Source organism: Mesitornis unicolor, unplaced genomic scaffold (genome assembly GCF_000695765.1).
Source record: "Mesitornis unicolor isolate BGI_N332 unplaced genomic scaffold, ASM69576v1 scaffold34861, whole genome shotgun sequence".
Lineage (NCBI taxonomy): Eukaryota > Metazoa > Chordata > Aves > Mesitornithiformes > Mesitornithidae > Mesitornis > Mesitornis unicolor.
The window spans coordinates 1-12116 of NW_010166400.1; the positions used below are offsets into that span (position 1 = coordinate 1).

A 12116-nucleotide genomic window follows, 5' to 3' on the forward strand; every position below is an offset into this window, starting at 1 on the left:
CAGGACATCATCACTGTCCCTCCGTCCTGCTGCGGACCTGGGCTGGAGCAACCCTGGACGGGGGGGGTTGGTTGCAGTTGATGTGGTGGGGAGGCTCTAGGGCAAAGATGCGCTTTTGGGGCTGTAAGTTCGCCTGTAAATACGATTCAGGAGGACCTCCTCCTTACCCCCTCTGTGGATCTGTGCTCCCCCGAACAGGTGCACTGGATGGCATCAAGCTCTGAGCCATCCCTAAGCCCATTTCCATGCCAGCAAACGGGTTCTTCCCAAGCCAAAAAGGGTATTTTGGATCAGATTTTAAACCCTCACCTGCAGAGACTCGTGGTCCTCCAGGAGATGCACTATGCGGTGTTGCTGTCTGCATTAGGTGAGGCGCTGAATTTTTGGAGTGTTTCTTGCTGAACACTGCAGCTCTGCTCCCAGCCGGTCTGGAAAGCAGCGTTTTCATCCTCCTGGTGCTTGAAAACTGCTGCACCCTTTGGCCTCATTCTTAAACCCCTGTTCCTCCCAATCTTGTTTTAATCCCTCAGGAATTTGGTAGACCTCTGACATCTGTGGTGCTGGGGACCTGGCATGGGTCAGAACCCATGAAGAACAGTATGGTTTTTACTTGCAAATCTGAGTAGGGATTTCCATAGGTGGTCTGTGCTCCTCTGAACAAAGCGAGTGAGCTTGAGGGAATAATGCCTGAAACACGTTGTGTGTCTCGCTTCTCAAAGAACTGCTGCTAGAACTAGCACGCAGGAGGTTCAACTTGAACATAACAAACTTCTTTACTGAGGGTACCAGAGCACTGGACCAGGCTGCCCAGAGAGGTTGCGGAGTCTCCTTCTCTGGAGACATTCAAACCTGCCTGAATGTGTTCCTGGGTGATCCTGCTCTAGGAGGGAGTTGAACTGGGTGATCTCCAGAGGTCCCTTCCAGCCCCCACCAGTCTGTGATTCTGTAACACCGGCGCTGGAGGTGGAGGTGATGTATTACGTATTACGGTGCCTTGCTAGGACGGGTAGGAAGCTGCCCTTACAGAATATATATAAGGGTCTGTCCTCAAAGGCAGAGGAAGCTGTGACACTCTGAGGGGTGGTGGTGTCTGCGTAGTTTTGCTGTACTTGGGCTGTGTTTGGTGGCTGATGTGGAGTTGTCACTGTTGTGATTTCACAGGGAGCTGCTGGAAATGGCTTAATGGATTGAGGTCTGTTTATTTGAAGTCTGTGCTGTGAGAGCATCAGCACTACAATTCACTCGATTGAACTGGGCAAGGTCATAATACAAGATGAAACGAAGGCATTTTTCTTGGCACTTGTGTGCAAAAGTAGGAGTTGGAGCTCTGCAGTGTATTATCTGCTGGCTTTTGTATTTGGCACGAGTAATAGGGTTTAGATAGCATGCATTAGCGCTCCGGTAACATGCCGTTTGATTGCTGGCAGTTGCTTGACTTGTATATTTTGATGAAATCCTCACATGAGAAGACTTGCAGTGTTTTTGTCCATTTCCCTTATCAGTTGAGAGGTGAATTGCGGAGTCGAGCACATCCAGGACTGTTCAGCCAGTCAAAGCTGGCATCATTGAGCTTGTACTTGGAGGTGTGAAAATCTGTGCTCTGCAAAGGCTGGACAGTGGCTTGTGTGGAGCTGAGCTGTTAATCTCCTGTGCTCTCTGCTATATGGTGCATCAACCACTTCAGCTTCAGAGCACAAGTGCCCTCTCTGTGTGGGAGAGGGGTTGTTAGAACAGGATTATTATTTCAAATGAGTTAAAAGCTTAATGTGTTTTTTGTTCTTGCTGTTTCAAATTGGAGAGAACACAGCCAGAACTTGCCAAAGGCAGAAAATGGAGAAGATTCCCAAGAAAACACTTTGCCACTAAGTAAACAGTCTGGGTGAAACTCTAAAAAGCTGTCCTAGCTGCATACTGCTGGGGCAGAGGAGGGAGTTTAATCCTTTGCGGTGTGATTTGTGTAAGGAACAGCCGCTGAATGAGAGAAATCTGCTCTGCTCTGTGCTTGTCACCCTGAGGCCTGCCCTCTTGCAGTGACCATGACAGGCTGGGGTTCCTCCTGAGCTGGCTTTTGTCAGAGCTGACTGTTCAGACAGGTCTCTCAAATTCGGAGGGGGTTAATGGTTTAATAGCTACTGCCATTGCTAATTGTTTGGAGCCAGGAAGCAGCCTGGTTCAGAAAGATCCAACTGAGTCTGTGAGGCTGCTTCAGCTGGGGACCAATTTGTCTTTATTGTCCCTCAGCTTGGTGTCTTGCCTGTGGTAGTAGATGGTTCTTATTCTGATGGGCAGCTGCTGGAGATAACCGTTTTGGCACCTGATTTTACCCTACCAGTCCTGTGCTTCTTTCCAGCCTGTCAAGTGTTAAAAGAAAACTTACTGGTTTTTTCCCCTGTGCTAAAGATGAAGCTCCTTGCCTATCTGCAGCACTGCTAAGGGAGGTGCATCCCTTGGGATCTGTTGTTATTAAGTGCAGGGGAAGTAGCTGGTGTTGTTTCTCGCCCTCTGTGTGTGCTTCCGATTTGAAGCAAGGATTAGTTTTCCACAGAGAGCCTGGCCAGGGCTTTGGCTCAGATAATGCCAGGTGAAATCTGGGGACAAGGAGTCCCTGTGGTGTGAAATACCGAGTTATTCTACGGCTTCAAGCTAGTAATGTGAAAGCTTAAGTTTACTACAGAGGAAGTGCTTGGTCAGAGCAGCACGCTCCAGCTTTTTATAGCTTGGCTAAGGCTGTGGAGCAGCCTGACTATAAAAATAACCAGATGGGAGGATAAATGTATAGCCCAATGCAGCTTGAGTAACAAAGTGCTCTGCAGCCAGCTACCTGCTAAAGCCTGGATCGCTTCTGCATGAGGTGGCAGTGCTACAGCAGGGTTTCAGACTGTTTAAGAAGATAGCCAGGTCACGGCTGCTCAAACACTGTTTAATCCAGCCTCTTCCTAAAGCTAAGTAGATCTTAAGCTCTGACTAATCTTCTTTGAAGCGTGAACTTGTGCCATTATCCTGCAGCAAGCTCTGTGCCACTATCTCCAGCTTTCATTGAATGCAGAGGTCTAGGTGAGCTTAGATCTGGCTGTTGTGGATTTCCTGAGCAAGTAACTCTCCAATGTTGTTTTCACCCTTGACAGATGTAGGACTATGGCCAGTGGTGCTTTTCAGATGTGGGGAAGCTGTACGAGGCTGCCCAAAATACCCTGGGAGCTCTTGTACCAGTCAGTACTTACTGCCTACGTTCTCTACTAGCCCGAAGGAGGAAAGGCTCTTAATTTTTAAAAAATGTTTTAATTAATGGATCTCTGAAAGCCGGCCTTGTAGGGAGCAGCTTTCCCTCTTATTCACTGACAGTCCTGATTGTAGTAAAGATGGAGCAAGCTTGTTCGGAAGAGAGATTAATGATTCAGTAGTTCTGCTTAGCCATCTCCTGGATGTCTTGGGGTATTTGAGAACCTAGAAACCTACGAATGTATATACATGTGTGTGTATCCATAATGAATATGGCTGCAAGAGAAATGTTGTGGCTGTCTTTCAAGTGCAGCTGGAGTTTTGGTTAAAGTTTAACCATTGCTAAAACTACTTGTGCAGCCTAAAAACACTTCTGACTTCTAGAGAAATTGTATTTAGATTCAAACTGTTAAAAAAAAAAACAAACAACAAAGCACAAAAACAACCACCACAACAAAAAAAGCCAAACCAACAAAAAAAACCCCCAAACCTCTTGATGTTTCGATATGTCAGGTCTTACTTGGCACTTGCTAAAGGGGTGTGAGGTGAACATAATTTATTGCCATCATCATGGCAAGACAGATGCCTGTCGTTGGGCACTGTCAGTTTAACTTGCCTAATACAGTCTTAGTGCTCTTTAATTACAGAAGCACATAATGGATCAGCTGCAAAGAATAGCTGAATGCTGTCAATTGTTTTTCAATTGTTTTCAATTGTTTTTCTCTTGGGCAGAGAGGGTAGAGGAGATAGATGAGAGGCCACCCATCCTCCAGAGAGAGGAGATGCTGAAAATAGTAGGAGGTATCTAAGCTGTTGCTGGCGAACAGTTTCTTGGTGGCATTGGCTTGTCCCTGAGCACCTGGTGCATGCGTGTGGCCTGTGATGGGGAATTATTGCAGCAGCTCCAACTGCTGAGGACCAGGGCTGCAGGGAGAGTGGAAAAAATGATGCTGTGTGCCCCGAGGGCTCAACCAGATAACGGGGCCTGCAGTGGTTGACTCTGCCCCATGTCTCTCTATGCTGGTAATGCTGAGGTTGTCCTCTGTGCTGCAGACAGCCCTGCAGATCATGAGGGTCTTGGTTAGAGAAGCCTTTCTCTTCTGTGTGCAGTAACATAGGTGCTTTATAATGGAAATACACATCTTTGCGTGGCCAGACCAGATATAAATCTTCTGGTGTCTTGGTTGTGTTTAGCTGACTGGACGTGTACAATAATGCTTTACAAAAGGAGACAAATGTACATAAGTGGCAACACACAGTTGAGTTAGGTGAATTAGCACAAATGTGGTGGTTGAGATCTGTCTCCCCACGGGAGCCGCGACCTCTTGCACAGCATCACGGTTGCATGAGAAGACATGGAGGAGTGGTACTCCCTTGTGTGACAAAGCAGTACGATGTGGCTTGTTGCTGCACTGTATGTGTACAAGTGCAATATTTACCTCCATGCTGTTTGGGTGAAATGGGAAGTCTAGCAGGCTGGGGGACTCATCCTCATGCCATGAGCAAGGCTGCAAGGGGTAACCTTTGCCTCTTCTGCCATGAAGACCAAGAGGTGGTTCTGACAACCCAGACCTTCCTCCTTACCTTTGAGTTGCAGCGTGATAATGGATATTAGTGAAAGCAGTTTGCTTATGAAACTGAGAAAGTGCCAGCCAGAGCAGGTGAAGTGGTTGATGCTTGAAGGCTTCTTGTGGTAGGACCTGACTGTGCCACTGGCGAGTTGCCCCCTGAAACTGGGAGGAGGACCTTACAGATTGATTGTGTGATGGAGGCTGTTTGCCATGGCCATGAGACCTGTGACCAACTGTCCTGCGGGCAGCAAGTGGAAGAGTGGGGCCATGTGTGGGATGATGGTCTGCTTCCACCTTGTGGAGGGAGGTGGCTGGGGGCAGGCTGCTGCTGCTTGGAGGTGTTCCATGTGTCCAGGAGCCTGAGCTGCATTACTGGAGGCAGCAGAGCTTGCCAAGAGCAGGCTGTCTGCTGGCTGGATCACTGCTGGCCTTCTGGTTCAGCACCCCTGGAAATTCTGGGAACATGCAATGATTAAACACAAGAAACTTTCTGGAAGTGCCCCCGTGGTGCAGTGCAGCAATAAACATTGTGCTGATGCAGCAGAGCTGCTGTCTGGGCTGTAGCCTTTCTCCATGGGGCCAAGGGGCTCACACAGGACATGATGCTAACACAGCCCTAAAGCCTCCTGTTTCGTCTCTGGTCCTTTGTTGTGCCTTACAGACCCACCTCATTCTCTGTGCAAGTTCCTTGGTTTCCTTCTCCATCTAGGCACGTAACAGGCCAGATACTTCAGTCTGACTGGCCCTGACAAGCCTGAGTCCTGGACAAAAGGGCAAATGGGTTGATTCACATCATATACTTGCAAGTCTGATGCCTGCTGGGTAGAGCATAGTGCTCTACCACTGGGGCAAGAGCTTGGCAAGGTCTGTCTTGGGCTTCAGATCAAGGTTGGATTTTGTCTGGTGTGAGACTTCATATTGAGTAGACTAGGAACAGTAAAATAGGTGGAGGGATACATTGCTTGGGATGTATAGGAGGGGTCTGCTCAGACCTGGCCATAGACCAGCGTGCTTGGAACTTGTCATCCAGGTATTTAAGGTCAACAGGTGGTTATGGCTGTGTGTAATCTTGGTTCCTTTTTCTCTCTCTAGGTGTTGCACTCTGGACTTGTCAGCCTTGCAGGCTTCTGGGCACATCTCAGCTATGAGTAGATCAATGGGATTTAACATCTGTGTGGTCACCTGCAGCATCCTGCTCTTGTCTTCCAGTCTGCCATGCCTTGCATCTCAGCAACTGGAGGAGACAGATGTGACAAAGGTGCAGCGTGGCCCCTGGACAGGGAACGGGGTAGAAGATGAAAGGACAAGCATGCTGAACTCAAAAAATAACCTGGGCCCTTCTGAGCAGACTGTTTCTGAAGAGCTGTTTGGAGCATCAGCAAAGCCATCTGGGATACCCTTCAGTGAAGCCTTCACTGCAGAAGGAGAAATGCTGCCTGTAAGCCCAAGCCACATCATCCCAGGCAGCCAGGGTGCCCACACCTCTGCAGTGGCTGCTGTTGATGAGGAGGAGCTTGGTCACACAAAGTCAGAGCTGGATGAGGATGATGTATTCAAGGCCATGCTGACCACAGCTGTGACCACCCTGAACCCTGCTGTCCAGGAGGAGGCTGTTGGTGGCCCTGGTAGTGAGACCACCACAGAGGGTGATGTTGAAGTAGAGCACAGCTCTGCCGGCCCCTCAGCAAACCCCCTTTCTGGCACAGCTGGGGAGGTGGCAGAGATCAGCTCGCACCCCTCAGCTGCACCCCAGCCCACAGAGCACCCCAGTTCTCCCAGCTGGGAAACGGCAAGTGACCACCCTGTCATCCCAACTCCTGATGCTCATAGCATGACCTCTGTTGTGGGATTGCAGAGAGCCCGCACAGGGAGCCCTCTGGCGTCCTTGGTTGTGCGAGCGTCCATGACTGCAAAACATCCCCTCACAGCAACCGAGGTGTCCCTCCCTCTGGAAGCAGGGACGGGTGTCATGCAAGAAGAGCTGCCTGCCTCTGCTGGCACTGTCACCATCCACCCTGTGGACACTGTGCCAACTGACTGGGACGACACGAAACTGGGGGACATAAGTAAAAGTGCATCTCGTGAGGAGGTGATAGAGAACCAAGGGTCAACAGAGCCACTGCAGACCCTGCAGGGAGGTGTGTGGGAGGAAGAGGATGCAACGGGAGTGCTGCCATCCCCAGTGTCTCCTCCACCAACTCCTGAGCTTGCCAAGGAGACCAACTGCACAGCACTGGTGCAAGGGGAGGAGATACCGACAGCTTCCACAGGCAGCAGTGATGCTCTCCAGACTGGAAACCTGACTGATGTGGACACGGATGATCGCAACGTGCTAGAAAATGCAAATGTGGTCACAGCAGCAGAGGGGAAGAGCATCCCACCATTGCAGTCAGAGGCTGCTGTGGTGACAGATACACAATCTGATCTTTCTCCTACTCTGGAAAGCTCATGGAAAGGTAAAACTTGCCTGGTACAGATGCTTACCTTTAAGTGTAGGTTTAGGAGGGGTGATCTTGGGAACCTGTGCTTCCTTTCAGGGAGATGAAATGGAGAAAGGGGTGATCTTGATACCTGCACCAGAGATAAGACACCCCCTTCTCCCTCCCAGGAAAGGTTCTGGACCTTTGTGTAGAGGTAACAGCCAAAATGAGTAAATCACACCCATAAAGCACTGACTGGCCCTGGCTGTTCCTGTACATCAGGTTTCTGTGTACAGATAGACGTGGGCTGTGGGGTGCTCCCCTGTCCTGGATGTCGTGAAGCAACTGCATTGAGCTGCCTCTCCTGCTCCTCAGGCTGGGAGAGGGTGGCTGTAGTAGCAAACAGGAGAGCTGAGGCTGGGGTTGAAGGGTGTTTGTGAGCATGGATGTCTCTGTAGGGAATTGGAGTCTCAGCAGCAAAAACTTGCTCCTGGTTAAAAAGACTTATTGAATTGACTTAGTGAAGTTCTGCATTGTGTTGTGTATGACCGAAGCAGGGGCATCGCTCACCTGGTGAGAGATCTCATCATCTCAGAGATGTAAATCTGCTTTTGAATGCACCTCTGGTATGACTGCCCTGTGAGCAGGGCGGGAGCCCAGCCTCTGACCAACTGGTGAAGCACTTGATTTTAGGAAAGATAACACTGCTCTGAGTGTCCCTTTGATACTGCAAGTTCAAGGACCCAAAGGTGGGGAATAATTAAATTAATTGGCATCTGGGGTCACTTGGCTCTCAACTGCTACCTACGGACACTTGCAGTCAGTGCAGAAGATGCAGAGACAGTGGATGGCTGTAAATGCTTCCTAAATTCACCTTCAGCCCACTGACCGTGTTTCCACACAGGATTTTAAATACTGGTGAAAATGGAGGGGAAGATCTGGTCAGGTGTTAGGCGATGACCTTAGGCTGATGAGGAAGATGAGCTGGGGTTTAGGGCTTTGTTTTAATTGCTGGGCATCTTTAATCATGCCTCTTAGGCTGCAGAGGCAAAAGGACAACTTCCCCTCATTGCATCTGAAAGATCTAGTGTTTACTGTAGTGGAGGAAAAGCTAATAGCATGCTGATGCTGAAACCTGGCTGATTAATTTCTAGATTAATTTATAAGCACTTGACTTGTCAGCAGGTTCCCTCTCTGCTGTTTCCCAGATGTTGGGGAAACAAAGCTATCAGTAAGAGTTGTGCAACAAAAATAAAGCCTTCTGCAAAGCTGGAGTCTCGTAGCCATGAGAGCTGCTCAGGAAAAGCACTGCTCTGGCAGCACCACTTGCTTTGAATGCCATTTCACACCGTGGGTCTGCAGTGCTGGGCTCCCATGGCGTTGCTCTCCCATGGCCCACTTGTCCCCAAGGGGCAATTAAGAAAATGAGGACCGGTTCTGCTGCGTCCATTCCTGTTGTGCACATCCTCATGTCTGCCTTCGTGCTGCCCTGCCCTGACGATGCCTGGTAGGACCTGCTGCTTGCGCTGTGGCTCTGGAAATGCTCATGCATGGGGTTGTATTCCTTCAAACATCTGCCCTGCTGCTGTTGGCTGTCCTGTGAGTTGGACCTGACGTGTGTTCTTGCTGTAGGTGTTATTCAGGAGGCGACAGCAGTTGCCCAGGAGGCTGATGCTGCTCTCTCAGTTGTGACAGTGGTGCCTGGTGCTGCCCAGGAAACAGGAGCTCCAAGCCTTCTGCAGGAAACCAGTGGGGAGGACACCCAGATGCCGACTGCTCCTAGTGCCACCCAGATGCTGGTGTCAACTGGTACTTCCTCTGTGACCAACACTCCAGATGTAGAAGGTAGGGTTTCGCTTCAAGGACTGTGGGTTCATTTCCACACGATGGTATATCCAAAACCAGTATTGGTGCTTGGATGCTGAATTCTCCACACAGCATCCATGTTTTAAGTGTCTTTTTTTAATAGCCTTCTGCAGGCTGCCTCTAGCCCTGGTCTGACACTACTTTCTGCCTAAGCCACCAGATCCACCGCATTGAAATATGCCAGCATATGATTTTTTTGCCCAAATGAACAGTGGAGTAGAGATTAAAAAAATTACTACCCCAAAACAAACCAATTTCCCACATCTGTTCTTGCTAGCAGGTTGACTTTTAGCCTTAGACATTTAAGCTGGTTTTTATTTATGGAGCGAGAGCTCTTACTTCTGGAGCCAAAGGCAGTCACAGGTTGCTGATGCTCAGTCTGAATGATAAAACTTATTCATCAAGGTAACATGAGACCAGTGGTGGTGGGATGGACACCCTCTTACAACAGACTAGCAAGCCCTTGGATTTGGAAACCTGCACTCATACTCGCTTCAGTGAGGAATGGCGAGTTCTCATCAGGTTTGCTGTACCCCATACAAAAATGCTTTAAGCAGTTGTGTTCATCCAGCTGCTGCCTGCAGGTTCTGTGTTCACCTTGGCAGGTACATGGAGGAGCCTGTCATCTTGGCAGGAGTGTAGCAAGGCTTCCTTTAGCACAAAGCTGACATTGAGGTGGAGTGTGTTTCTGTAGTAGTAGGTACCACTGTAATAGAACTGCTGCTGGGCAGCTTCTCTGGTAATTATTATATTGCAGGGCATCAAAAGGAAAACAATTTGCCTTATAGCTCTTAAATTAAGGTCTCCTTTTAAGAGAGAGAAGGCTCTTCTGGCAGTTTCCACTAATTCATTTGCTTCTGGGATTTAATTATAAGTTCAACTAATTTTTATCTTTCCAATAAGCAATTAGATCTGTCACTTAGTTCAGATCTCATCCAGTGTGTCTGTGCTCTGATCTTGCTATGGGGTGGTGACTAGCAGTCTTCAAAGCAGTGCAAGTAAAACCTAGCAGAGCTCTCATTAAGGGGAACCTCCTGTGCTGGCTGTCCCAGGGGAGAAGCTTTCATTACAGTGGAGTCACTTAAACATCTTGAAAGAGGCAAGAGTTTAATAACTTCTTCCACTTGGAGTTAAGTTTTCATTAAGGAGTTTTGTCTTAAATGGTGGGGGTTTTAATCTTGTGTCAAACTGCTGCTGTTTTCTGTAGATCTCACAGATGCAGTCCTGGTCACCAGTGAGGAGGCTCTTCCAGCTCCTGGTGAGCTGTCTGCTACCCAATCTGGACAGACAGAGGAGCCATCCAGCAGAACTGTGGTCCTGGTAACTCCAGCATCAATGGCATCTTCCATCAGGAGGACGGCACTTCCATCTGTGAGGAGGATCAGCACTGCTGTGACCTATGGGCTGGACCACCTGGAGTCAGAAGGTACCACTGATCCCAAGGCTAAGAGGCAGGCAGCTTCACGTCGAGCAGCACACTTGCCTTGATGCTGAGCTCCCCGATTTTGTTTGATACGCAGCTACGTGCGTGTTATTGTTGCCAATAAAGTTGTTGAACAACCTGTCCCCTTCCAGGAGGTGCAGGAAGCAAGCAGTGAACAGTGTCATGAAGGATGCCTGAAATGCAAGCAGTTGTGGGAGGGATGGGTTTTCCCATGGAGAGGGAGTAGCAGTGGTATTGGTGGTGCAGTGGAGTCTGGCTCTGTGCACCTGTGGCTGGGGGTGTGTGCATCCACTGCAGAGCCTCTGTACTGGGTCACACTCATGGGAACGTGTTCAGACAGCTGGAGAGCCCTGGCCACCCCCTGCAATGCCAGGGCAGTGTTCAGCATGAGATGGCTACCTTGGTGTCCAGCTGTCTGAAACCTTGCCAAGACAAGTGATGCCCTGTTTATACTCCCTATGTGATGCTGCTGGGAGAGGCAAAGGACGCACACCCTCAGAAGTGCTCTTCCAACTCAATGCTAAGCTGTGCTCCCATCACTGGCTCGTCCAGCCTTGCTTCACCCCTAGGGCTGCCTTCTTTTAAACTGCTTTTGCCCACTGCTGTTCTTGGAGTCTCTGCTCCCTGATGGTCTTCAGAGTGATGCAAATTCTGCCTGGGCACACACCCATCAAGAGAGGTTCAAGTGTATCCTACTCTAGAGCTGGTCTGGAGCCCAGGTCTGGTATCTCCTCGGCTCATCCATGATTCTCCTGCAGAGAATTGTTTGCTTCTTGCTCTTTCTCCTTCTTGAACTCTTCTCTGCTTGCTCATCCATCCAGTTTTGTGCTCCAGTGCCTGGACTGACACCACCTGGCAGGGATTAATCTTTCTGCCTGCTTTGCTCCCTTTCCTTTACGTTGACCTTCTCCTGCCTTCGTATTTTACTGCAAAGGTTGGCAGCCCTCCAGGGGTGCCATGCCAGATGGTATTTTTCTTCTGATTAGAGGTGGGGTGCTATAGACAACAGCTAATCAGCATCTTTTCTCTGCAGGAAGCAATAACTCTCACTCCCATTAAGTTTAGAGGGCAGCAGAAGCTGGGAGCCCTCCCCACTGCAGGTGTGAGGTGCTGCAGCTCCTGTCTTCTGTCAGGCTTGCTGCTTGCTTTGAAGCCTGCCATGAACTCTCTGGGCCCCCCACTGCAGCCCTTGCCAGGATGAACCTTGCATGTGTCTGGCAAGGCACGGATGTGGCACTAGTGATGGGAGAGTGGCAGCAGGGGAGGAAGGAAGGGCACATGTGGGGCAGAAATCCGAAATTTCAGGCTGGGAAATAAGGTCTCTGCTTAGCAAGAGCACTGTGATTCAGGAAGTTAAACTGTTTCAGAGCCCTCTGGGATGTCCTTTAGAAGCCTGGTTTTCTGCACAGGAAGATAAGAGGGATTTCTGTTTCAACTGATTGCCTGTCCTTCCCTATTTAATGAGACTTTCTGCATAGGCATTTAAAAAAAAAAAACCAAAACAACAACAACAAAACCCAAACAAAATCAACCAAACCAAAACAAAACACCTTTGTGCTCTGACATAAGACTGCTGCAACTTCCTTGGGTTCCTGC

The 12116-nt window shown here is 49.3% G+C and overlaps 1 protein-coding gene across 1 annotated transcript in view; it reads left to right on the plus strand.

Annotated features, from left to right (window-relative positions):
* Positions 1-5934: 5934 nt before the first annotated feature.
* Positions 5935-12116, plus strand: part of LOC104548827 (chromosome unknown open reading frame, human C14orf37) — an 18005-nt gene continuing 11823 nt past the window's right edge. The window contains exons 1-3 of the mRNA XM_010194953.1: positions 5935-7246; positions 8843-9055; positions 10284-10502. Of these exons, the coding sequence (XP_010193255.1) occupies positions 5935-7246; positions 8843-9055; positions 10284-10502 (1744 nt within the window). The remainder of the gene's footprint in view (positions 7247-8842; positions 9056-10283; positions 10503-12116) is intronic.